This window comes from Dermacentor albipictus, unplaced genomic scaffold (assembly GCF_038994185.2).
Source record: "Dermacentor albipictus isolate Rhodes 1998 colony unplaced genomic scaffold, USDA_Dalb.pri_finalv2 scaffold_14, whole genome shotgun sequence".
In the NCBI taxonomy this organism is placed as follows: domain Eukaryota; kingdom Metazoa; phylum Arthropoda; class Arachnida; order Ixodida; family Ixodidae; genus Dermacentor; species Dermacentor albipictus.
This window is the reverse complement of record NW_027225568.1, coordinates 11973211-12000346: the sequence shown is the minus strand read 5'-3', so window position 1 is coordinate 12000346 and position 27136 is coordinate 11973211. Positions and strand designations below refer to the sequence as shown.

Sequence of the window (27136 nt, the reverse complement as noted above, 5' to 3'; positions counted from 1 at the left end):
AGACTGTACCGCGGGCAGGCGTGCAAAATATTGTCAATTGATTCTTCACGGCCGCAGTGGTCACAGGTTGCGGTGTCGGTAATCTCAATGCGGAATGCATAGGCTTTGGTAAAGGCAACGCCCAACCACAGTCGATACAAAACAGTGACGTCTCCACGGCGAACTTTGACAAGAGCATAAAAATAGCAGTGATGTCGTCACATGAACACTAATTTTTTTTGGGGGGGGGGGGTGGGGGGGAAGTGAGGGTTAGTTTGGTTAGATGATTCAACGGAAAGATATCACGGGTAATCGGGGTGCCTCTGCTATCATTGCAAAATTTCTACTCTAGCATCAACCTAGTGGCGCGCCCTATCTCTCGAATTTTCATATATGCGGCGTCAACTTATTCTAAATCCCGAACTGCCAAAAGCGATGTTTCCTTCCGTTCATTTTGGGCATCGGCTGCGCATGCGCGGAGCTTCAACATCACGTACTCGTGAATACACGCCAGTTCGTCGCCATCCAAACATCAGGCATGGCTGAAGAAAGAGTCAACGAACACACGCCTCCTGTGTTCAGCTTCACGAATGAAGAAACCCTAAGCGCAAACCGTGAAAACACTCGGGGTGCTTCGTCTTCTTTGGGCACCTACCCAACGTAAGCTGTTACTGCTTATTAATTTTTCATTGAATATTGTTACCCTTAGACATGAACCACGTAATAGGCTTTTACATCTGTACGGATGTTCCCACCCATATCGAGTCTTTGTTGACGGCCAACTTGAGCTTTTGAATCGGAGACTTGCATATAGGCGCTTCGATGCACGGGCGGTGCGTATTGTTATGTTCAGGACAAAGCTGCTTAGCGTTCGGGATAAAACTTGTCACAAAGAGAAACTAATTTATTTAACGAATAAAATCTTTTTCGCTTATGTATGATTTTCCCACTGCACACCCAGCACTGCATGCTGTAGGTCCAAGTCCCGGCTACATTTCCGGATGTTACCACCGTATTTCGATGATAGCGCACTGTAAAAAGACTCGCGCTTACCTGCATTTAGGCGCTCGTTAAAAAAGCCCCGGTGGTGAAAGTCTAAATGCTGTTTCTACTGTAGGACGCGTTTTATCAGGTCCTGTTTCAGGCACCTAAAACGTCGGAGTTTATTAGTTTAACGCGTACTGCCTGACTTTATTTGCCGAGTTGGTGAGTACTATCGCGAGCAATGTAAGTGGGAACACACGAAAGGGTGGCAAATAGCCTCGAAACGAAGCTACAGCGATACGCGGATGGCGCTGACGAAAAAAGAAGGGAGAGGGTGCTTACTCTCGTGCTAACTATTCGCATTCCCAGTATACGCCTCCATTTTTTTCGAAAATGGTAGCTGACTGCACTTCACTGGCCGCCGTCTTCCGTTAAGACGGTTATGTGTCGCACTGACTTCCAGCTTAAACACGGGGAATGCGGGAGATGGAAATTCAAAACGATGAGAAAAACGTGAACAAGGTGAATGCAGGAGCCAACGTTTCGACGCCGTCGCCGAGCATTTCAGCCAACCAGGTCATAACTTTGATGAACTTAAACTCTACATCTTACAGTCAAACTTCCGTTCTGAACGAGAAAGAAAATACAGAGAATCATACCTTAACCATAAGTTCAAGACATTGCAACCAATAGGCATAAACGCTTCAAAGGGAGCATTAGAATGTATTCGCTACGCTAAACTTCAAGCTATAGGCAACAACACTGAGCTTGATTTCTTGGCGTATCCCCACCCCCCCTTTTTTTTCCTTTCCGTTCCTCTTTTTTTTTTTCTGCCGGAGCCGTCAGAAGCCCTTGATACGCCGGCTAACACGCGTGCGTTGAGTGACCGGGGTAGGGGGCAGGCTTCTACGAGGGATATTTTTTTTAGTATCAACGTTGGCTTGCATCAGAACTACAGAAGTAATCTCCGCAGTGTCATTTTTATCGTTCAACCTGTTTTATTAATCCAAAAAATTTTCCATGTAGCAAAATATCTTATTCTAAAATTGTTAGGATTCTGTCACCACGGAAATTGGAGTACGCATTTTATATACCCCACTACATGTGTAAGGATCGTTGACATTGTAAGTACTCTACCACTTAAACTTATAGTGTTTGTGCAAGTCAATGTAGGTGCCGTTTCGAATATATTGGATTAGTGCCCTGCACCAGACATAGCGCCTCGTGCAGCTTGTCCTATGCGAGCCAGTACAGTGTGCCTTTACTGAGGACGAAACATTGCAATTAGCGTCTTACAAAGCAGTACTTCGCTTTTTGTACACGTTCTTTTAATAAACCATAATTTCAACTTTTTGTCACAGCTGTAAGAGCATAACATCATCGGCTGTATTAATTGCAGCATTTCTGACGACGCCTGGCGCTACCACTGGAACACTCAGCCCAGGCGAATAACCGACAGGACTTACAGCGTCGACGGTACGTGGGCGATGGTCTCTCACCTTTACCACGACCATGCCCGTACGTAGCCCGTACGTCCATTGTGGCAGCTGTGCATTTATTGCGTATACGGAGGCACGTTACCAGCGGCACTAAGTCTCTTTCCGACATGAACCACCTTATCACTGACCATAGTAAGAAATTTGTGCTAATGTGAATACAAGCAGGGTCATGCAAAAGGTAGGCACTTCAAGTTTCTGAGCGAATTTTCTCATAGGTGAACTACCAGGACACGCTCCTAGCTGGAGCGTGTCCGTGAAGCCGAGACCCCTACTACGTTGCATGCCCTGATCATTTAACCACTATTAATTTCAATCAGCGTGCGACGATTGGCATACAATTTTATTTGCCAAATAAAATCTTGCTGGGTTCGTCGTGCTACCACCGTAATTTTTCCCTTGAACCGATCAGATTTAGTAGACAAAGAAGTGTTTTCATGCCAATGCACATAGTAATCTGCAATTAGGGTGGCGTTTTAGATGCATATACCGGACGGTCATAACGGTGCTCTCACGTTTTCGGCACAGAGTCAGGATTGCTCACGCATAGCATGTCACGAGCAACCGACCATTTGACGCTGCAACATATAACGCCAAGCAACAACAGCAGCATAAAGATTACCAATTTAATGAATATGTAACGCAAAGAGACACAGAATTGTTGCTTAGTTCTTCGCATTCTGTTAGCATAAATCTTTACCTACTAACCAAATCATACGCTTCTGAAAGTTCCACAAATTTATTCGCGTTGACAGATTAACAGTCATAGTACATAGTGATTTCCTCTGAGCGTGCCACTACCTCAAATTGTAACGCTTTGGTAACAGCCCCGCTTAGGAACTTCAGCCACAGAAGTCGCGAAATGGGCTTCGAATAACCAGTTTCTGAAAGGCGAGTACGTCGTTGGCTAACGCATGTATCTGTCATAGGAGGTTAAGAATTCCTGATCACGCTTAAAACAAACTATAATCCCTCGGTAGAAATGTGTCCTCTCAATTTTCTTTCTCCTAGTCTGTAACATGCAATGTCTAGTGCTCGTAATAGTTTCGCTGAAGGCAAGAACTTCCCGACGTATCCAATACGCCTATAAGTAGATAGTCCAGCAAATATGCTGGGTCAAGGGTTGCACGCACAAGAAATCGACGCGTCCTGTTTTCCTTCGAATGCTGTTCTGTTGCGCCCATGATATGAGATACAATGTAGTAATCTTCAGAAGCATTAAAATCGTGCTCGGTATCCCCATTGCCACGACGTTCTTCCGTCCATTCAAGACATAGTTGCAGAAAGGAAAAGCATCGACTCCGGTAGCAGTGCAGTATCGTTCCCCCACTACTAAACGGGTCTGGTCTCGCACCATTTTAATAATGAAATATCCATTTCATATGAATCACCCTTGCACACTGTCGAATGAACGCCGTTGCTGTATTTCTGTACCGTACAGGTGTCAGTGAATATGGCAGCACTAATTACGTGCACCAGCCGTTCAGCACCAGCATTGATTACGCAACGCCCAGCACGAGCCTTACAGACATGGAGCAAGCATCAGCCATTGTAGAAGGCGGCGCCAGGTGAGCCCACATTTAGAAAAGTTTAATTCTAAACAAACTCAGAGACAACAGAAATCGATACCCGGGGAACAATCAGGCTTGTACTCACTAATTTCTCTCGGGGAGGGCTATCTCTGATGCCTGAAACAAGCACTGCCTCGTTTTGAGCGCTCGGTAGGCGGAACTTGCCATGACATAATAGTTGCATGAGCGTGACTGGACATGAACAAAGTAAAAAAAATCAGGAAGCATGTTGCACTTCCGTAAACGTGAAGGCACGCTTTCAGGATTGTTACCTTGGTTACTTACTCCACCCTGTGAAATATATGAACATAGTGAGGAGGAAGATGTTCATCTAAAGGATAGATATCAAAATGAAACAGAAGATGTTTAAGTTTACCGAGGCCGTCTCGGGTGGGTAGGCAGGCAGCAAGAAAAGTAGCCGCAATTAATCCGTACTTCCACACTAAGACTTGCCTCATAGTGAGATGGTGGTTTTCGCAAATAAAAACACATGAATTAAGTTTTTGAATTTGTAATATTTTTACCTCCACCAAACGTATGACAGGCCATAAGAAGAACGTTATTAGGTAACCGTAATTTAAGCAGCTGCTGAGCCGAAGATATATCAGTACAAGAACACGAAATATCCCAAAATGTCAAGGAAAGTACTGCATAATCCTACCATTTCTTCTCTTTGGTAATTAAGCCCTCCCTATCGTTGATGATGTCAAAGTAGCTGTTCTTTTAAATTTAGCCTGCCGTAGTTCCTTATGTCTCGCAGGGCGACTTCTCACCTAGATCGATACGTAGCTGTGATACGTCAACCACTAGGCCAACTGCACAAGCGAGTCTTGTACCAATAATACGGCATGTTTCAGTGCTTGTGTATAGAAGTGCCGGCACCCTGGCCAGTCTAGTCAGCCCACTTTGGTCCGAATTCACCTTTCGTTTTTTCTTTACGCTGAGAGGACAAGAAATAAGTAGAAAAGCTACGTCAATAAGCTTGTCTCCACTTCGCATGTGTGAAGCAATTCACAACGAGACGATTTTAAGCGATTTTCAGTGTATGACTTCACCACAAAAATGAAAAGACAGGAAAACATAAAGCAGTACGATGCAATATGGAAAGAGTCTGTGGAGCAGGAAAGCCTCACCAAGCTCAGTTATTCTGGGCTATGCTTCATGCATCCGCGCGAGTTCTCGATTGTTTGACTGATTCACTTAGTCATACGGCACTTGTTAGCAGTCCGGTTGACATTAACGCAATATTACAACAGTGCATGTGTGCCCGATACCAGGACTCTTCCAAGACTTACGCGTCCATTATTCTTGCATTAAAGCCATTGATCTTAGTTCAAAGATGTGCGTAACCAGTTGAACGCACGCTTACACTCACACACACAGCGTTGTGGGAGCGGAGACCGCACTATCGCCCTTGGAATTTATACGGAACAACACGGCGATCGCAACGCCGACGGCACAACTGTCTGGATTGTCCATATGCTTGCTACCACAATAAAGAATAAGCTGACCGCCGAGCGGCAGAACAAACTTTGGCAGGTGGGTTGAGCCGCGTTGAGAAATGACGCAACCGTTTCCCAGATACACGGCTGCGCATGTATCCGCCATTAACACTCGCTGAATAGCCAACGTAACTGTGTTGTTTCCCAACCTTACGAGATCTTCGGCCGAACATTACAAATAGCCTGTCAAGTTTTAGGTCAGTGTTCAATGTCCAATGTTAAATTCTTGGCTAATTGCAGTATGCCGCGCAACATCATTTGGCGTCCCTGCTACTAACGTCACTCGGTACACATTGTTGCGGTTCCCTTACCGTATTCAAAGAGGGTTTCCATGCACCTTCAGCAATGGCTTCTGCATTGACACAACCCTCTGATATGGATCATACATTGTATACCTTGTGCCACACATGCACGGAATATGTATAGCATTAGGAGCGCCTGCATCGGCCAGTCTCCCCGTATGTGTAAGTTGTGTAAATAACCATATTGGCGAGATACAAATCACAGTAGGCGCTTAAGACAGCAAGTTCTCTATAGCTGGCAAATAGAGGAAGTGCATCTGTTTTTAGTGCATTACGTAGAAGAAAAACTTCCGCGGCGCCTTTGTGTTGCATGCATGGGAACGTGGGACGTGGAGACATAGGATCGGCATCGTTTTCGCAGAGCCAGGACACCTCAAGAGACACGCATGACCAGCACCACTTCGTCTTTAATGATGCTTGATTTTTTCTGCTGAAATAGTATGTAATGATCAGTTCTTTCTTTAATTTTAAACGATAATTTGTTATTTTCAGTCGTGAGCGCTTGTGTTTGGATGTAAAATTATATGAAATCTATAGACTGCCTGCGAGCCCGTGATGTTGGGGAACAGAAAAGATTTGCGTAAGCATGGCAACATTTTACTAGCGTACGCTTGTCTACTGTAGGCGAATACACGTTACCAAAAGATGTTGTGCCGCTGGATGACAACATATTGGGAATATTTCAGTTTACAAAATATGGTGTCTATGAAGTCAAGGCCACGTTTCAAGCCATGCCACTTTAGAGACGGCTCCTCGGACACCCATATCCCCGCATTACCATAGCAGCACGATGTCTATTAGAAAGCTAGGTGATAATGTGTTGTCTGTGATGTCTATCTGAGGTGATAATGTGATGATAATGTGATGTCTATTTGCCTCTAGGTGATAATGTGAGAAAGATTATGATAGGAAATCTCGAGGTGCTCTCGCATCGTCGCCACCACCGTTCTATCCTCAGTTTCACTGCACATGTGCCGCACAGGTGGACTTTTGGAAGTCACGTGAACTTCTACGCGTGGGGGAGGTGGGGACGAGGTGACCACGAGACGGCGAGCAGAGAATTATGACGCCTTGATACGAAATTCTTCCCGCTCTCTCGATTTGTGCGCCGTAAATCACGGGTAAAGGGTCGCGGCATCAGGGAACGTTCGCTTTGGGACAAGCACCTGCAGTCTCCTTCGCCAGCCCTCCTTATCACGCCATCTTTTTGACCGGGATATTTTAGACGTCGTTAGGTTACGTGTATGCGTATCATTGGGCACGTGTTATAACATTGATGTGGTTAATGCGTGAGCCGTTATTAGAATACACACAAAATTCTACTAGCCTTACTTTCCTTATTGTTATATCATGCTAGAGATGTAATAGCTTCGCCGTTCCGTGAAGATTGCGTCTATATTGGCACGAGACCTCTTCGATTCCGATGTCATAGATCGCAGTATATTGATTCAGTGTCATATGCCTGTGTGCGTTAAGGATATTGAAGGCAAACGTTTCCACAAAGGAACTTGACCTGTTCTGCTGTGTCCTCTAGTCGAAACATTGGCTTTCGCTACAATCTTTGTTCAACAACTGTTGCCTCAGTGTTCATGTGAATATCTGTCTTGTGTTGCAGAATGTCTCAGACAACCCATGTTGACCAATGGAACACGCAGTACCTCATGGCTGATGTCAGATCTACCGACTGCGGTAGGTGCGGGATTGTTTTCGGTCACTGCTATACCATGCCTTCATTGCACTTAAACAGCATGAATGAATGAATACTGGGGTTTTAGGTGTGAAAACCATGATTTTATGAGGCACACCATAGTGAGACTCGGGATTTATTTTGACGACCAAAGGACCTTCAACTTGACACCAATGTTAAACAGCATCGGCGCTGTATGATGTGTGGTTGAGTAAATATCATTCCCACCGCTTTTCGATATTCGGTTGATCCAAACTTTTCTTGATTCGGTTGTGTCATTTTATTGCTAAGCATTCTTCACCTCATCCAGTATACTGTGACAACATAAGAATGTAGCGCAAACTCCGTCCACAAGTCCCGAGTTCAACCACCCTTACCCACAGCCACAACAATGCCACGGATGTCACGGGTATGTACGGCATGGCATTCGACCATCGATGCCACTTGCGAAAACGCTTAAGCACCCTCAACGGAAAGAACATTTACATAGGCCACGGCAGCGGTGCATTTACTGCAGAAGGGGACACACTTTACAAGCGTCACCGTGTTTGTTCCCATACGAACAGCCCCAATGCGAATTAAAACAGTAGCTGATATGAAAGTTGGTGCGTGAAAGCCATACAGCGTGATAGCCATACTTGGACGACACAACTGACAAGGACGTAGTTTACAAATTCGTAGGTCTGCCCCCCGCCAAAAAAAAAGATACCTCAGTTCTTTAAAACTGCATGTTCCAGAGCACCTAAGGCGGCCAATATTGGTTCATGAATTACCAATTTACAAAAATTTTGAATGCTTACTAGCGTTTCTCAAAGTCCTGCCCACAACACAGTATCATATTTCAGAGGGCCGCGTAATATATCATTCTGACCACTTTAAATGTATCTTTAGATGTTTCCAAACTGTGTTATCCTTCTTATTGCTCCATTATATGTGAAAGCTTGATATTGCTCATATGTTACAAATTATTCCATATTGAAATTTTTTTATAAAACATTCACAGGCAAAGCAAAACTTAGTTTGCTCCAGTCCCTACAATTTAACGTTTTCTTTTAAGTGTAAAGAAATCAGCAAATTTATTGCAATAGTTACGGCGTATTTGTCATGTATTTAGACAGAATCTCCTGAGCTAAACTTTAGTTTTTTGCGCTACTAAGGAGCTTTACTATAAGGAGTACCTGGCCTTTATGCTTAAGGGAGGTTACGTTTGTGCAAAAGCCAACTTACGAAATTTTGCATATTTTTCATCGGAACTTTAGTAAAGCCTGAAATAAGCTTATTCCTGGAAATGTAGAGCAAAGATTTGACCCCGATTATGAATCTGAACCTGGCAACGTTTAACGTTAGAACGCTTTCTAGTGAGGCGAGTCTAGCAGTGTTATTGGAGGAATTAGAGGGTAGTAAATGGGATATAATAGGGCTCAGTGAGGTTAGGAGGACAAAAGAAGCACATACAGTGCTAAAAAGCGGGCATGTACTGTGTTACCGGGGCTTAGCGGAGAGACAAGAACTAGGAATCGGATTCCTGATTAATAAGGAAATAGCTGGTAACATACAGGAATTCTATAGCATTAACGAGAGGGTGGCAGGAATTGTTGGGAAACTTAATAAGAGGTACAAATTGAAGGTGGTACAAGTCTATGCCCCTACGTGCAGTCATGATGACGTGCAGCCGGACATGTAATGAGGAGGGAAGATAACTAATGGTCACTAAGGGTTACGGAGTGGATTCCAAGGGAAGGGAAGCGTAGCAGGGGGCGGCAGAAAGTTAGGTGGGCGGATGACATTAAGGCGTTTCCAGGAACAACATGGCCACAATTAGTACATGACCGGGGTAGTTGGAGAAGCATGGGAGAGGCCTTTGCCCTGCAGTGGGCGTAACTAGGATTATTATTATTATTATTATTATTATTATTATTATTATTATTATTATTATTATTATTATTATTATTATTATTATTATTATGCTGCTGCTGCTGCTGATGATGATGATGATGATGATGATGATGATGATGATGATGATGATGATGATAGACACGACATTTGCTGGACGCTTTAGCTTCGCCTTTAAGAGTGGAACGCGATACCATTCAAAGATCCCTGGCCCCTTATCGCGCTTCCCGGTAACTGCATCTTACGTAACCGTAATATTTACCGGGAAACGCTGGCCGCATACACTGTGCACGAAAGCGAGCTTTCTGTTTGAAACGCGGCTTCTTGTGTGGGCCGCTTAAGCTCGGAGGCGAGCGCCATCTGGATGGTTTTGCACGGAAATGGGTACGCCACTGCCCGTGGTGCAAGAGTGGTAGAAAAGCTGGAAAATTGGTTTGTGCTTGACTTTCCGCGTAAAAGAATGTTTTCTCGTATATTCAAATTACAATCTGATGCTATCATGTCAGTAGGTTGTGTGTAACTCGAACATTACTATATTTCTGACGCATTTTACTTAAACTCATTTCTTTCAGTAACACATTTGCGCTACACGGAAGGCCTGCGTGATTCGGTATGCCTGATTCGGAATGGTTTTTTGCTCACAAGACGGTGAACGCCGGCGCCGGACGGAAATACCGAATTACCTGTGACGCGAGGCCCATAGGGCTATTGCGTTAAAAATGCGTAATCTCGTATTCAGCATGGAACCCTGTTGTGTTATGTTCTGGTGTAATAAATACAGCACTTATTTTAGGGGAAATTCTACATTGCAAGAGTTACGTCAAGCACGTCTATTTCGTCATCAGTATTCAAAGCATATTCACAGAAAGAGCACCGCATACGGAAGTACTGAAGTCGGGTTACTCTAAAACTAAACCTCAACTAAATCTTCGTGGTTTTTTTTTTTCAGCACGAAATGTTGACGCTCGTTGAGTGACCCTTGCACATTTACGAGCTAACACCGCTGTTATTCTCTCAGGCCATATACATGTCGCCGAAAGCGGAATCACCAGTTCCCTACCTATGGTGTCCAGCAGCAGCATCAATCACGCACAGCCCAGTACAAGCCGCGCTTGCATGGAGGAAGCATCGGCCATTCCGGAAAACCTTGCTAGGTGCGCCCACGTTTGGAAAAATTTCCTTGCATAAAGCAAATCACAGACGGTGCGTAATGCTGCCTGTGTTTTAACTATGCCTCCACTGTCAAACTTTTTCTATGGAGGAGGGCTCTAATATGCGTGAAACGCGCACAATATCAACCGTTACTCTAAGCACGTGGCATGGTGCTAACATGCTTCTCATGCTCAGCATCCTTGCAAGTTTGTCAAATGCGTACGTACTACGCCTTATGCATTTGCAAAGTTAGTACAGAGAAAGGCGTCCGTCTAAATAGAAAATTAAGTTAAAAAATGGGGTTCTACGTGCCAAAACCACTTTCTGATTATGAGGCACACCGTAGTGGAGGACCCCGGAAATGTCGATCACCAGAGTTTTTTTTTATCGTGCACTTAATCTAAGTACACGGGTGTTTTCGCCTTTCGCCCCCACCTAAACGCGGCCGCTGTTGCCGGGATTCGATCCCGCGACCTTGTGGTCAGCAGCCTAACACCACAGGCACTGAGTAACCACGGCGGGTGTCTAAAGCAATCGAACAATGCAGTGACGAGCCATATTGCTTAAGTGACGTTCATTTTAGAGTACAGCGATCATGTTTCGACTTTCGAGGATACGACTATATGCCTTGTGCTCAAATATTGTACCGCTTTGTTATGATTTTCGTATACCAAGCTAACCTATGAGCCTGAAGGTATGATGACTGTATGACGCTAACGCAATGATGGAATAAGAAGGAATGATATTAGGAGGTCACCGGATCAAATCCCGGCCACGGCGGCCCCATTTCGATGGGGGCGAAATGCAAAAGCACCCATGTACTCTGACTTTGGTGCACGTTATTAAAGAGCCCGAGGTGGCCAAATTTCCGGAGTCCCCCACTACGGCATGCCTCATAACCAGGTCTTTGTTTTGGCACGTAAAACCTTACAACTTAATTTTAATGTTAAAGAATGATATGGATGTGATGGTAAAGTCGTACAATGGCGATGGCATCACAAATACAGGTGGATTCTTAAGTCATAATTGAGGTATGACAAGGACGACATGACGACGACGGTAAAGCAACCGCCGGAAAAAGCGATAATGAGGACGACCGCAGTGCCAAGGCGGCATGATGGCTGTACCGTAATAACAACGAATGCATGATAGCGTCTGTGTGACGACAACGCAATGACAACGATGGCATGAAAACGACGGCATAATCCCGACACAATGGCGACAGCACAACTGCGGCCGAATAACGAACAAAAAATGATGTCGATACATCAACGAGGGTGGTGTGACCGCATGACGACAATGGGATTACGACACTGAAGTGACGACAGCGGCGGCTGCAGTGAATCGCGCCCACGCGTCACCCACGCGCTGCCTCTCGCGATCTCCCATTTAGCGAGTCAGTCGCGCCACACCTGGCTCCGTTTGCAACATGCTTCACGAGACACTGTCCGCACCTGCCAATATATCGCGAAATGAAAACACGTATGCAGCTGGGCTCAAATTAGGCATTCGGAAGTACCATAATAGTCGGTGCAATTTTTAGTAAGATGAATATAGAGTTGAGGTTTCTATATGTTGTTCTACCCCAGACAAGTAATCAGTGCTTTTGATCGAATTAAGGACGACATTGATCGTGTGAAGGACTCCGGCTAAATGTTGATTCATATATTTCCTGAGTAAAAATTTCTATTTTCTTTACAAAATGATAAATATTTACTTATTTTATCAATTGTCATTGTGTGGTTTATTTACTTTCTTTTACTAATTAAGTACATATTTCGATATAGAAACCACATAAGCCAGTAGAGTTAAGGAAGACTTACAAAGGAACGTCACGTGGGTTTATTCGTCGCACATATTTGGCTGAGTACCGTCAACAAAAGTAACAGAATAACTGCCACTACACAAACCTAATTCCGAAATAGCGCCAGGCCGCACACAGAGAAAAGAAACAAGGGACGGCGCGCTGCCTCTCAAGGGCAGATTTACAATTATGTTAGCACATAAACTCGCCCAACTGTTCCTACTGCTCATATACAAATTTATAAAATATAGAGCTTAGAAGTTATAGCTGGAAATGTTCATTATTTCAATTAAGAAAAACAAGCATGTGCCACAAAAGCAAAAGAAATAAAGAAAAATACAGGTTATCTATGTTACAGTAACGCAGATTGCAATCAGTGAAGAAATGCAGATTGGAAGACTGAGATTGAAGAACCAGAAAATTTCATTGTCGGCATATTTTATCCACTGCGCCTTTAAACATGAACGTACTTGAATTTAACCTATTCGCGCACGTGATGTATGATGCAATAGATTATGCGCGTGTCGGTTGTTTCGTGTGCTGTGCGGGAGAGATAAATTGTACGCATGTGGGTCAGTGTTAACGAATTTGATACAAATATAACAGATACATTAAAGTCCGGTAATTTAAACATAAGGCCGCTGGAGCAACAGCAATAGTTTGGTTCAGGATGATTACTTGTGGTATTGCCTGTTGCCTAAGGGCGACCGATGTATTTTGAAGAGAAAACAAAGTGCTGGGAAGCTGACCCTTTTCCCGCTCCGAGTAGTTGGGTCATTGAAACCACTTCTGGTATTGCTCTTAAGGGTTCTTTTAACACTGAAATCCATAGTAAAGGGCTCCGAATTGTTTTAAAAAAGCAAACCTATGCGACTTTATATTGCGGTGATAAAGAAGTGGAAAGTCACCACAAGGGGGGGTGGCAGGGGGCTGCGGTACTCTTTACCATTTGAGAATAATTGCAAAGTACCTCGCGTTTCAGCTACGCTCATCTGTACAGTGTATCCGTCAACGGACATATTATTAAGGCGGAAAGCCTTAGATCTATGTTTCAAGGTGGCATTGTGATCGCAGAGAAAATTGGAGTGCTTGTATCACTACTGGCTCGTTCGTCGTCATCGTCGTATTTCACATCGCTTCCACATCAACGCCACTAACCATGCCAAAAAAGACAGTCAATTATTGTAGAGTCAATTAAGGCACTTGAAGTCAGGACCTTTGATAGGAGTCGAATCCACAACATTTGGTGTTAATTAGGGTGAATATGACTAAGGTACAGTTAATTAAGGTAGCCTAATAAGGGTGCTCGAACCCACGACCTTTATTGCGAAAAAGAAGTAATAAGAAGCAAGAACGCATTCGGACGAAACTATCGAGTAATTCGATGGCTCTCTCTTGAGCGCGCAGACATTAACCTCCACCATCTATGGCAACTTGATCCTTCATTAAATTATCAGATAAGCAGCTGTGACTGGCATCGCAGAAGCAAACTTAGCAATGTTTGCAAAGAAATATTTATGAGCTCAATCTTCGCTGAGCCCCAAATCATTCGAATTCATCCTCCCATTCTGAACTGTTAAAGTTGGAAACTTGGCTATGAGAAAAAATCTATTTTCTATTAAGAGCAATGTATTTAAGCCCCTAATGCGCTGTATTTCTCAGAGCTCCAGAATGCGAGTCATGAATGTAATTTGCGCGAAAATACTCCATTCTCCACAGCGATGCCGAACCACAACATGCGGGTAAAGGGAAATTTTTCTATAATGAGCGCTGCTTTGCATCAGCATTGCAGAAATCATCTGCACAGTGTCTTCCTTATGCCCCAACATGTTTTATTATTATTGCATAAAAATTTTCTATAGAGCAAAACATTTCCTTGTTTCCTTGTTAATTGTTTAGATTCTGTCACTGCGGCAAATGGAGCACGCATGTTATGTAGGGAACTACACCCGGAGGCATTATACTCGTTGTAATTTGACCATTAAGCTGACAATGTTCGTGCAAGTCAAGGTAGGTGCCGTTTCGACTATGGTGGATGAGGGCCCTGCGCCAGATGTTGCCCCCTGTACCGTTTGTGCTTTTCCAGCCAGCGCAGTGTGCCTTTAGTGAGTGCGACACATTTCAAGTAACCCGTTTACTAACCCGTACTTTGTCTTTCTTGAACTTTGTTTTAACAAAATGTAATTTCAACTTTTTCGCCACAGCTGTAAGTGTCTAACACCGACACCTTTAATAATTGCAGCATTTCTGACGACGCCTGGCTTTACCAATGTAACACTCAGCAGAGGCCAATAACCGACTGGACCTACAACGTCGACGGTACGTAAGCCTAGGTCACTCGCCTTTACAACAAACATGGAAGATAGTTTCAAAATGTTGCGTGGCAGAAGTGTACTTATTGCGTATAAAGAGACACGTTACCAGCGGCGCCAAGACTGTTTCCGCATGAGCCACTTCATCAATGTCCATTGCAAGAAATGTGTGTCCCCTTTCCCTCACCCCACTGTGCGTTAGCAAACCGGATGCTCGTGCGGTTGACCTCCCTGCCTTTCCTGTCCTTGCTCTCACTCAGCCTCTGTCGACCGGAATACATGCAAACTATTAAGACATCATGCAGTTCAAGATTGTGAACGAAATTGTACTTATATGGCTGAATTGCGAATGGACACTCCAAGATGGTCACATCAGAATGCGAGACTAGGTTCCATGTCATGATCAATTACCTCTCAACTGGAACCAGTGCATGCCAATCAGTTTTCCAATTTGTTTAGCAAGCAGAATCTCAGTGGGTCCATCACGCTACCACTGGATACTTTTTTTCTTTGAACCGATCAAACTTAGAATAGAAAATGTTTTGATACCATCCCAGCGTCTGATTTGCATTTAAGGTGGCGTTTAAGGTGTCTGCTATAACGGAGGGTTGTAACGGCGCTGTAACAGGTTCGGCAAAGCGGCAGAATTGCTCACGCGTAGCATGTTATCAGTAGCCGACATATCCCACTGTATACAAGTCAGTTTACTATTTGGGGCACCGCAAATCAATTTTTATTGAAAGTGATATTTTATACTCGGAAAGAAAGCAACAACTGCAAAGTAAACATTACAAAATTAATGAAACCGTAACTCAATAAGACAAAATTGTTACCTAGTTCTTTCGCTCTGTTAGCATAAATCTTTACCTGGTATCCCCACCATATGCTTCAGAAACTTTAACGAGCTTCAATCGCATTGATAGACTAAGGATCCCAGTACATAACGATTTCCAATGAGTGTGGCACCACCTGAAAATTATACCGCTGTGTTAACAAGAAAGTCTACACCTTGCTGATACAACGGCCTTCCACACCGAATGCTCTATTCTGTGAGCTGATTAGCATTCTACGGATATATCAAGCAATTTTCGTTCTGCCAGTATCTGTGCAACCTATTTCGTAACACTGACTGATGCACGTTGAGAGTTTAACGGCGTTACTAGCAAAAGTGAGTATGTTGGACTTTAAGAATGAACTCTTTAAATTACGTTTTATCAATCGTATTGTAGTTCGTTGGAAATTGAAGATAATGCAACTCAAATCTTTGGTGATCCGGTTCGGAATCGGCGTTTAATGCTTTTGTGACGTGCGAAGGCATAGACACTATGGCATTGGGTGTAATAATGCGATTATCATTCCTAGCTGGCTTTCGCCAAATCAGATTGAATATAAAGGTGTATTCAGCAATAAGGTGTACCCTTCATTGTTTTGTAGGGAACCTCCTCGCATCCTGACGAAAGTTATGCTGTATTCACGCCTTCTAATCTCTCCCCTTCTCCTTTTTTTTTCTATGTCACGCAATTTCAGCGCACGTTGGGAGCATGCGCTACTAGCTACAATCCTTGCAGCGCTATTCGCACATCCCACGCTTTTAAAGCAATTTGACGCTTTCCGTTGCACGATTTAATGACATTGCCCCGTGAATTAAGACTTCCATATTTTTTTCCTACTAATCTTCTGTCTGCAACACGTCTTAGATAATCGCATTGACCAATCGTTGTTGATGTTCCGTTGATAGTCTGTTGGCGGCATACAAAATGCCATTGGCGAGGACAACTGTTTTCGATTTCTTAATGAGTTGCTAAATATGCATTGCTTAACGCCTGAGCTTAGGAACTTCAGCCGCGGGAGTGGCAAAATGGGGTTCTGATAACCAGTTTCTGAAAGGCGAGTGCGTCGTGACACATGTATGTGTCATAGGAGGTCAAGAATCTCTCATAAGGCTTAAAAAAATTATCCCTAGGTAGACGTGTGCCCTCTCAATTTTGCTTTGTCCTCCTCTGTAATGCGTTAGGCGTAGTGCTCGTAATGGTTTAGCAAAAGGAAAGAACTCCACCATGTATTTAATGCGCCTATATCTAGAGAATCCAGCAAATATGGTAGGGTCAAGGGTTGCACGCACATAAAATCGACATGTCTTATTCTCCTTCGAACACTCTGCTTTTGTGTCCGCGATATGAGATAGAGCGTAATAATCTTCAGAACAATTAAGCTCGTCCTCGGTATCCCCATCGCAGAGCACGAAGTTCTTGCGTCGATTCAAGACATAGCTATAGATGGGAAAAGCATAGACTCCGGTAGCCCTGCAGTAGGGTACCCCCACAACTAAAACTTCTTGCCTCGCACCCTCGATAATAATGAAGCATTCATTTCCTATAAATTGCCCTTGCGAAGCGAGGAATGAAGACCTTTGCTGTACTTTTGTACCGTACAGGTGTCACTGACAAGGGTAACACGAGTTACCTGCGCTTGGGGTCCAGCACCAGCATTGATCACGCGATGTCCATCATAAGCCGCACAGGCATGGAGCAAGCACCTGCCATTACAGAAGGTGGCGCCCAGTGAGCCCACATTTAGAGAAGTTTAATTCCAAAGAAACTCAGGTACAAGAGGGAAGGCTACCCGGGGGAAAATCATGGCTGTACGCGCTAATTTCTCTCGGTAAGGACCAGCTCTGATGCCTGAAACAGGCACTGCATCAGCAGCTTTGAGCGTTCAGCATACAGAGCATGACATGACTTACGTAATAGTTGTAGGAGCGCTACTGGACATGGACAGAGTAAAAAAAAACAGGCAGCATGTTACTCCTTTTAGACCTGAAGACATGCGTTCAGGATGGTTACCTTGGGGACTCACTCCCCCTGTGAAATATATGGACATATTGGGCAGGAGGATGTTCATCTAAGAGATAGATGTCAAAATGAAAAAGAGCATATCTATGTTTACCGCGACCTTGTAGGGTAGGTTCACATGCAGTAAGAAAAGTGGCCGAAATTAATCCGAACTTCCACACTAAGGCTTGCCTCATAATGAGATGAGATGAACATAGTGAGGAGCGAGATGTTCATCTAAAAGAAAGTGCGTACAATGACATAGAGGATGTCTAAGTGTACCGAGGCAATGTAGCATAAGTGCGCTGCTAATAAGCAGTGGTCGAAATTATTCCGTGCACCCACAATACAGCGTGCAACATAATGAGATCGTAGTTTTGGTGCATAAAAACCCTAGAATTCAGTTTTTTGTTATATTTATTGTCACTCCCTTCACCAAACGCTTCTAAGGCCATAAAACGAAAGTTTTTAGGTAACGGTTATTGAATGAGTTGCTTAGCCGCAGATATCTTATTAAGAAAACATGAATTATGTCAAAATGTCATGGGAAGTACTGCGTAATCTCACCATTTCTTTTTTCTTGTATTTAGGCACTACCTATCGTTGATGATATCAAAGTAGTTTCTTTTAAGTTAGCCTGCCCTACTTCTGCACGTCATTGTGGGGGAGTTCTCACCCTGATTGATACGTAGCTATGATATGTCAACTACTAGGACAACTGAACAAGCGAGTCTTGCACCGATAATACGGCAAGTTGCAGTGCTTGTGTAAAGTGCAAGAACCCTGACCAGTCCAGGCCACACAGTTTGCCCAGAATTCACCTTTCCTTCATTCTTTCCACAGAGAGGGTAAGAAACAAATGGTAACAGCTACGTCAATATGCTCGTCTCGAATTCGCCTGTGTTCAAGAACTTCACACCAAAACATCGCCTTATGCAATTATCAGTGTAAGACTTTCCCACAAAAATGAAGACATGAAAACAAAGAAGGAAATGCTGACCGAGAACGCTTGCTCTGGGCTCTGCATTGCGCCTTCGCGCGCGCGTTCTCGATTGTTTCATATTCGCTTATGCTATGTTCAGACTACGTTCGTAAGGCGCCGATTTTTCGTAACATACGTAAGCAGAAGCGCAACAAGCGTATGCGTCTAGTTCAGACTGCGAACGTAAAGGTACCAACGTGCGCAATTCTCGCAAAAATCGTGGGTGAGAGTGTTAAAGGGTCGGCAATATTTACGACTGTTATGTTACGACCGTTGCGACACAGCCAATGACCGATAAGCTTTCGGCTTTCAACAACCGGTGACGACACTTCCGTCCTCCCGTCTGCAGACAGCTCCGAGCGCGGGAAGTGCCATTGCACCATTCCGTGCGCACGATTGGCTGTGTTCGTGAAAATTTTTGCAGTGCGCCTTGCGAGACTGTTTTCAGTTCATCTGGTTTATCCGCCGAGGAAATCGATGGCCGCAGATGCGTGCTCCGAACTTTGATGAGTGGTCTCATTAGGTTTTCAAGGAAGCGGAACTGCTGGGGCGACATGCGCATGATGTTATGAAAAATCGCAGCGTCACCAACTCGGAGCTTGGCGAAAAGGTTGTGAAAATCGCCGTCCACGGCCCTGTCGAGAAATACTTGCCGCACCCAAACCCTTCTGCGTCGCCTTCGTCGTATTTGGGCGATTGAATACATGGCTATAAGTTTGTTTTGAGCGTGAATTTCTTCGATCTCGGCCAGCGCTGGCATGTTGGCAGGAGCCATATTGGACCGCTGGTGACTTCAATTCTGCAGCTCCAAATTTGAGTGGCCTGCTGTAAAAGCCGTAATTTAAGCACCACTAAATGTGAACAAAGGTGCCGGCTTAACTGCCGTAACGTTTTTTACAGCCGTTACGTTCGATACGCCAAAAGAGCTGTTACGCGCTTTATGACCGTAGTGTGAACATATTAGTCATACTGCGCTGAATTCGCACTTCGGTTCACATCCACGTAATATTATATAATTGGACATGTATGCCTCATACCATAATTCTTCAAATGCTTACGCATTCATTATTCGCACATCAAAGCCATAGGTCTGATGTCAAGGATGTGCGTGACCAGTTAAACGCGCGCCTACAATCGCAGGAACAGCGTTGTGGATGCGGATACCGTAGTATCGCCTTTGAAATGCGCTGTTGCTTTGTCTCTGCGTGTAGTAGTTAAGAGAGCCAGTTTGAGGTCGGAGAAGAGGGAAGGAAAGGAAAGTCTCTGAAGCAAACTTGCAGCGCCGTGGTTTTAAAGCGCAACCGTGGTAGAGAAACAGAAGGCGATATAAGCGTGCGTGGCCATGCTACGCACACGACAAACTGCCTTAAAATATTTAGACTTGAGGGAAAGCTTCGTTAACAAACTATAACACGGCAATCAGCACTCGAATACGACGTGAGAAATTATTGAGACGTGGAAAATTCCCTTGAAATAAATCTGGTTTGCGAGACAAATGCTTGTATGTATTGAACCACTTAAGAGATGAGGGGGGAAATATGCGCTCACCGAGAGGGCATCGTCAGCACGAGACCATCACCAGGCACCTTACAGAGATGTGGAGAGCTTCGCGGCCGGAACGAAGCCTCCCCTCTCCGCCGGTGTCAAGTTCGTCAATAACAATCGTTCAATAGCCAGCGTAACTGTGTTGCTTCACAAGCGTGTGAGATCTTCGGCCGAATAGCCTCTTAAGTTTCAGGTGGGGGATGAACGGCCAATGATAGATCCTCGGCTATTTGCTGCATGCCACGGAATATAATTTGGCTTCCGTGCTGCTAACGTCACTCGGTACACACTGCGGCAGTTCCCTTACCTTAGGTAAAGAGGGTTCCCGTGCACTTTGAACTAAAGCGGCTGCCTTGACACGACTCTCCGATATAAATCATAGTCTATACCTTGCAGCACACATTCGCGGAATATGTATAGCCTTAAAAGCGAAGGCGTCCGTCTGTGTTACCGTAGGCGTAAGTTTAAATCGACTATTGTAGCGAGATACAAATCGCGGTCGGTGCTCTAGACATGACATTCTCTATTGCTTCCAAATACAGGTGCCGCATCGGTTTTTAGTACACTACGTAGAAGAAAAACTTCCGCTGCCCCTTTGTATTGCATGCATGGAAATGTGGGATGTGGAGACTTATGATCGCCATCGTTTTCGGAGAGCCAGGACGCTTCGAAGACTAAAAAAACGGCAAGCAGAAAAGTCTGACGCCTTGGTATGCAATATCTTCCTGCTGTCTTGACCTGTGAAGTAGAAATCACTTGTAAAGAGTGGAGGCATTAGGGAACGTTCACACTGGGACAAGCACCTACAGTATCCTTCGCCGGCCTTCCTCATCACACCATCTTTTTGACCGGGCGTGTTAGAAGTCATTAGATTACGCGTTATGCGTGTCATTGCGCACGTGGTATAGCATTGATTTAGTTATTACGTGAGCGTGTCTTGGAATATACACTGTCTAATTACTATTAACGTTACTTTCGTTAGTGTTTTAATAATATATTATAGATGTAATAGCTTCGCCCTTCCGCGAAGGCAGCTTCTATATTGGTACGGGACCTCTTTCATTCCGGTACCATAGATCGCACTAAATTGTTTCAGTGCAATATGCCTGTGTGCCTTAAGGATTTTGGAGGCAAACGTTTCCACACAGGAACTTGTCCTCGTCTGTTGTGTCCCCTAGTCGAAACGTTGGCTTCGGCTACAATCTTTGTCCAACCACTATTGCCTCAGTGCTCACGTGAATAGCTGTCTTGTGTTGCAAAATTCCTGAGACAACCCGTGTTGACCTATGGAACACGCAGTACCACCTGGCTGATAGCACATCCACCGACTGTGGTAGGTGCGGGAAGGTTTTCGGTCACTGTTATACCATGCCTTGCTGTCAAGATGATTGAGGAAGCTAACGTTTGCTATCGTACACAATACATTTCAACAGCATGAAAGAATTAATTCTGGGTTATAGCGAGGGACTCCGGATTTATTTTGACCACCAGAGGACGTTTCTCGTGCCACCAATGTTAAAGAGCATCGCCGATAATCTGAGATATGGTTGAGTAAATGTCATTCATGCACCTTTTCGTTATTTGGTTGATCCAAACTTTTCTTGCTTCGGTTAAGTAATTTTATTGCTAAGCATTCTTTGCCTCATCTAATATACTGTGACAGCCTAAGGGTGGGGTGCAAGGTCTGCCCACAAGTCCCAAGTCCAACCGCACTTACACGCTGAAAGCCAAGCCAGCTGGAATCCGCTCGAACCTTAATGACCTTGCTCTGCTAACGCAAATGTCCTTTGTCTCAGCGCTAATATGAGGGTCACCCGAAGATGTGCAGGTTTCATCGTCACCAATGACAAATTTCTTTCGTGAACTATTAATCGCTTTTTGTGGTTAACTGAGATATCTATAAGCCCAATCTCGTTCCAGAGATGTTAAAGGTAAAATATCGAATGTTCACTTCACTTTATTTTTCAATAACAGCGGCAACCTATTATGCAGCGATTGTTCCGTACATACATTTGCATGTACCGTGTTCTTGTATGACCGACAGCACCGTCGTCTGCCGCCGAGTTGCTTATCACAGAGCAGAACCATTATGGAAGCGCGCCAAGAAGCGAGAGAACAAAAATCAGCCCTTGCAAGGTCAACCGAGCTCCGCTCTATGCAGAAGAGACGAAGGAATGTAGCAACGAACAACTCCCGAAACACACGGGCGTCTTTTTCGTAACGTTACGCTGTGGCTTCCCACTTTTGTTCTTCGAATTTAGAGAATCACTTGAGAGGGCCGCAGCGCTGTCAGGGTTTCTTCTTTCTTCCTGCGCGTTCTTACCACGGAATTCTCCGGCCTTGCTGTCGCATGATGGCAAATCGGCACCTTGATTCTAGGGCACGCAGGCCACACAGAAATCGGAAGCACGGGTTTCACACTTCCGTTCTGCAGCAGCAGCCCAGTGGCCAGTACAAGCTACGCGTGCCTGCAGGAACCATCGGACATCTTTGGGAACTACGCTTGGTGAGCCAAACTTTCGTATGAATTCCTTTCGATGGAGGAACTCAGCGAGGCGACACGGAACGCTGCCTGTGCTTCAATTATACTTCCACTGACGATCTTCTGCGACGGATGAAAGCGTTGTTGCCTGAAATGCGAAATGTAGTCTGCAGTTAAGACAATATGGCGCTGGTGTAACAGGAATCTTCAGCTCAGGACCTAAGTACATTGAAAATGAGATCAGTCTGCTGAACAACCCACTGCACAAGTATTCCAGTTACTCCATTTGAAAAAATTATTAATTTTGCAAGGAATTGCATTTTTGATTTGCCTCGCACGTATCAAAAATTCAGAAACAACTCCGCAATAAAGCGAACGCCGCGATTCTCTAAACTGCACCTAATACCACATCTAAAGTGCACAAAATAGATGTATTACGCAGCACCCTGACATATACTATTTTAGGAGCAGATCCTGTCGAAATCCTCGCAAACCCAAACTTCACGCAAATATGGATGGATGGATGGATGGATCAAAGTTGTGATTGATGCGGTTGCTGGAATTTAACTGTTTAAATGAAATACTACCAACTAGTTTTCAAATCGAACGTAAGTCACTGAAGAAATGTTTTCTTCAGCCTAGACCGGTTCCTCTGAAAACGCAAATCCCGCTATGGTGTTGGGCTGCTGCGCACGAGCTCGCGGGATCAAATCCCGGCCACGGCGGCCGCATTTCGATGGGGGCGAAATGCGAGAACACCCGCGTGCTTAGATTCAGGTGCACGTTAAAGAACCCCAGGTGGTCGAAATTTCGGGAGTCCTCTGCTACGGCGTGCCTCATAACTAGAAAGTGGTTTTGGCACGTAAAACGCTTATAACTTAATTTTGTTAGAATAAATACAGGTAAACGAACAAATAACATATTAACAGCAACACAGCAAACAATTTTCATCCAGTACAAACAGGGTAGTAACTTCAAAAAACAGCAGGCAGGAGAGAACGCATACAAGAGGCACTTGTGCGTGTTTCGTATTCTGTTCGTATTTTTTTCTAGCATTTCTGCCTTAAACGCTAGGAATGATGACGCGCCAACAATGCCAACTCCACGTATGCAAACTTCATGAAATTAACGCCCAAGAAATATCATGGCCAAGGAATGAATAGAAAGAAATAGAGGTTTTTTATGTTACACTGACGAACATTGCAATGAGCGTTGTACTGTATATTTGCAGAATAGGATCTTCAAAAAAAGGAACCCTTCCGCAGCAGATTTCATTCACTGCGCTTGAAAACTCTGGCTCCCTTCATACTATTCGATATGTATTTGATATTTGTGTATTGACATATGGCCGACGAAGAGCAGCTACCCCCCCTCCCCCCCCCCGTATTTGACTGAGATAACGCGAGTACTACAGTACGCCTTTTAAGCATTTGCAATTATGTTACTCCTCCTTACCTACAAGGGCTTGTATAAAAAGCAAACGTGTTTTAGCTCAGGCAATACGGTCTGTTTGGGTCAAACATCTCACTTCCGAGGGTACATTTCTGGACATTTGCCTGAATGCTTCTCCTTAGCGTGTCCAAGAAGTACGACTATCTTTAATCTTTAGAGCCTGTAAGTTTCATACATAAGCTTCGCTTTCAGATAGTTCTACTCGTCTGCACAGGTTACATTTAGGCTTTTTATAATGTAATAAATATAACACTTTTTATTAATATCCACTCCACGGACCACAGTTTATGTTTTCAAGTTTAACGAAATAGACAGAACAAAAGCTCCAGTGTTCAATTGCTGCCAATCTAGACGCCAAATCGAGCGCTAAATATAAATGTAGCAGGTTCCAGCAAAGATTGTGCAAATCGCCTTACTATGGACGCGCGATTTAGGTTGTCCAACTCTCAATTGGCAAATGTGTTTTTATCATCCTGTAACAACAGTCACCCATTTTGAGCCCCATTGCACGTTTACTTGCAGGAATGCTACTGGAACAGGAGGGAGGGAACAGCAAGAGTTCTGCGGTGCATGTTCCAGTGTTTCCAGCAGACAGGATGCCTTACATGCGCACACCATGGAACGCACGGGCGATACAGCCTACACTTGCAAAGCAAGTGATCCTGTGAATGATTCAGTGAATCACTGCCGGAATACAACAGGCACAAACCACAAATGCGTAACCTGCGGCAAAATGTTCCACCGGGCTAGTCTCCTTGCCACACATTACCGCACGCACACAAACGAGAGGCCCTACAAATGCGAAATATGTGAAAAATCATTTCGGCAATCTCATCACCGCGATATCCACAAACGTACACATACAGGCGAGAGACCATACACTTGCAAAACTTGTGGTAAATCATTCGCGAAGTCGTGGAATCTCCGTACACACAACTACACTCACACAGACGAGAAACCGCATGTCTGTCCGAAGTGTTCTAAACCATTCAAAACCAAAAAAAAACTCAAACATCACAACTTCTGTTGTGAGGACAGAGCTTTAGTTTGCGAAATATGTAATGCATCCTTCAAGAACAACTCGGCTCTCGATCGTCACCGTCGAAGCTACATGCATGGATGAAACCCCGTATTAGTGTACGCAGGGCGCATTTGGTCTCAGAGAAAGCCGTCGATGGACAGCTGTACCAGAATATTACCTGCCAATTGTGTGGAGATGCATTCGGAGACGGCGATCAACTTATTACACACATCGTGACGCATAGGGGTGTCCAGAGATAAGTCTGACTAGTGCGCAAGTTAACCAAAGCGCCCGTGGCTTTTGCATACCAACGTGAAAGTGAAGCAGTGCGGGGAAGCAACGCTGATATTCTTTCAGAGGATCCAGGAGCTAACTAAACGCATCGTGTGTATAGGCCGGTTTCTTTTGACGGTTAAAGCGGCCTAGTCAAATAAGCGATGTGAATGATGCCATCTGGTTTCTCCAAGTTATAAGATGTCGTCGCCAAAGGTATTTGGAGTGCTTCAATGTCGAGGTATACGGCAGATCCTAGCCAGCGCTTACTGTTTGCGTAACTGAATTTGTTGTTCGCGAACACAGCATTAGCAAATTTATTTCAAGACAAATCCTTATGGGCTGCAAGTTTGTGTTGAAGGTTGAAATGCTTTCACAATATCCTTGACTCCTTGTTCTGTCAGTGTTTCTTTGTAGGTGTTTTGACAGCTTAGTAGTGAACAGGATCTAATGAACCCTGTGCTTTATGATATCCGAATGTCCATAGAAGGGAACATCTCCTATTGGAAAGCATTTAAAAATGAGGTACTGTTTTCTTCTACACTAACAAGTAATCTCTGTCATTACTTAAGGTCCTTGTATACCATAAACTAAGCTGATGAGAGTAGTGAGACTGCATTAGATCAAAATAATTGGAAGCTTCACTATATCACGTCTTCACCAACTACGATAATTTTAGCTGTTTTATTGTGGTGGCTTAAAGCTTCAAAAGCCAGTCTTTCATCCATTTGGAAACCGTCTGTCAAGACTCGCAATGTTCTCTAGTTACTGCTGTACAATCTTTTTACCCTGATGTGACAAACGCATCTGTGCAAGCAATGACAGGAAACGTGAGATGCAGTTTTTAGGCATATTAACACGCATACTTGTATATAGTCTTCTTGTGAATGCGTTTCGCAGGTTACAAAGCTTGTTACCACTCTGCGCATGACGCGACTGCATTATCACAAGATTGTCGATATTTTTCGTCAATTATATGCTTTTTCTACGTTGTAGTCGAACCTTCTGTAATCAAATCGCACGCGCAACGCGAATACAGTTCCGCATTTTGGAAGGCATGCAAGCACCAACAATTACGCTGGAATCTTTGATAAATCACGTACGAACATGCGACGCTCGTTAGCTGTAAATCAATTCTTGGATGATCAATGCATGTGCTTGGATCTATCGGACTATCTTTCTGTCCTAGTGAACTTGTTCTGTGGGTTCACGTTCGCCCAATAAAGCGATAGTTTCCTGTCTCACGGTTCTTCTTACTGTGTTGTTTCCTTCTTCGAAAGGGAGATGCCTTGCCGAGACAACCAGTCGGCAAGGCAATTCTGCTACATCTGTAGAACCACTGGACACCAACCAGACGTCTGCCCCAACCGAATGGTTGTGCGTGCAACGTCTGCACCCACCTTAACCCAGACGCCGGACACACTTGTGTTCCGAATCGCGCTCTTTGCGGAGGGGCACATTTCCCGGCCGCGACCATGTGCAACAAGCCAAGTACATTCCTGGCAGAGGGAAACCTGCCTCCACCACCACACTCAAAACGCAACAGCAACTCCGCCCGGTCACTCAGTCGACCATTGCGGCTGACCTTTCCCTTCGTGGCTCAGCTCAGCGGGAAGACTCAGACTTTGACTACGCGGAGTCTTCGAGCGTCTATGGATCCCAGTCTGGTTCCAACCCAAGGTCCACATCCCGCTCCTGCTCTCGCGCCCGGCCTCACTTTCGTTCGCCCAGATGGTGATCTCGGTAGACGCCCAAGCAATCTCAGCAGGCAGCACCAACGAAAGACCAAGGAAGCCTCACTGAAGAAAACTACCGCCAAAGAAAACGAGGTAACCTGGACAGCAGTAGCTTCCGCCTCGTATGAAAAA

General features: G+C 44.5%; 1 protein-coding gene across 7 annotated transcripts; it reads left to right on the top strand.

Annotated features, from left to right (window-relative positions):
- The first annotated feature begins 291 nt into the window (after positions 1-291).
- Positions 292-26269, top strand: LOC135905835 (zinc finger protein 211-like). Of its 7 annotated transcripts, none has more exons than XM_065436881.2 (8): positions 293-639; positions 2363-2481; positions 3901-4027; positions 7450-7523; positions 10433-10568; positions 14613-14689; positions 22429-22546; positions 24497-26269. In XM_065436881.2, the coding sequence occupies exons 1-8, from the start codon at positions 518-520 to the stop codon at positions 25095-25097; spliced, it is 1374 nt and encodes a 457-aa protein (XP_065292953.1). In that variant the 5' UTR covers positions 293-517; the 3' UTR covers positions 25098-26269. The 7 variants fall into 7 exon arrangements, with proteins under 7 accessions (XP_065292958.1, XP_065292953.1, XP_065292951.1 ...); XM_065436879.2 differs by having other exon boundaries at positions 294-639; positions 22420-22546; XM_070528728.1 differs by having other exon boundaries at positions 297-639; positions 2363-2439; positions 22420-22546.
- The last annotated feature ends 867 nt before the right edge of the window (positions 26270-27136 follow it).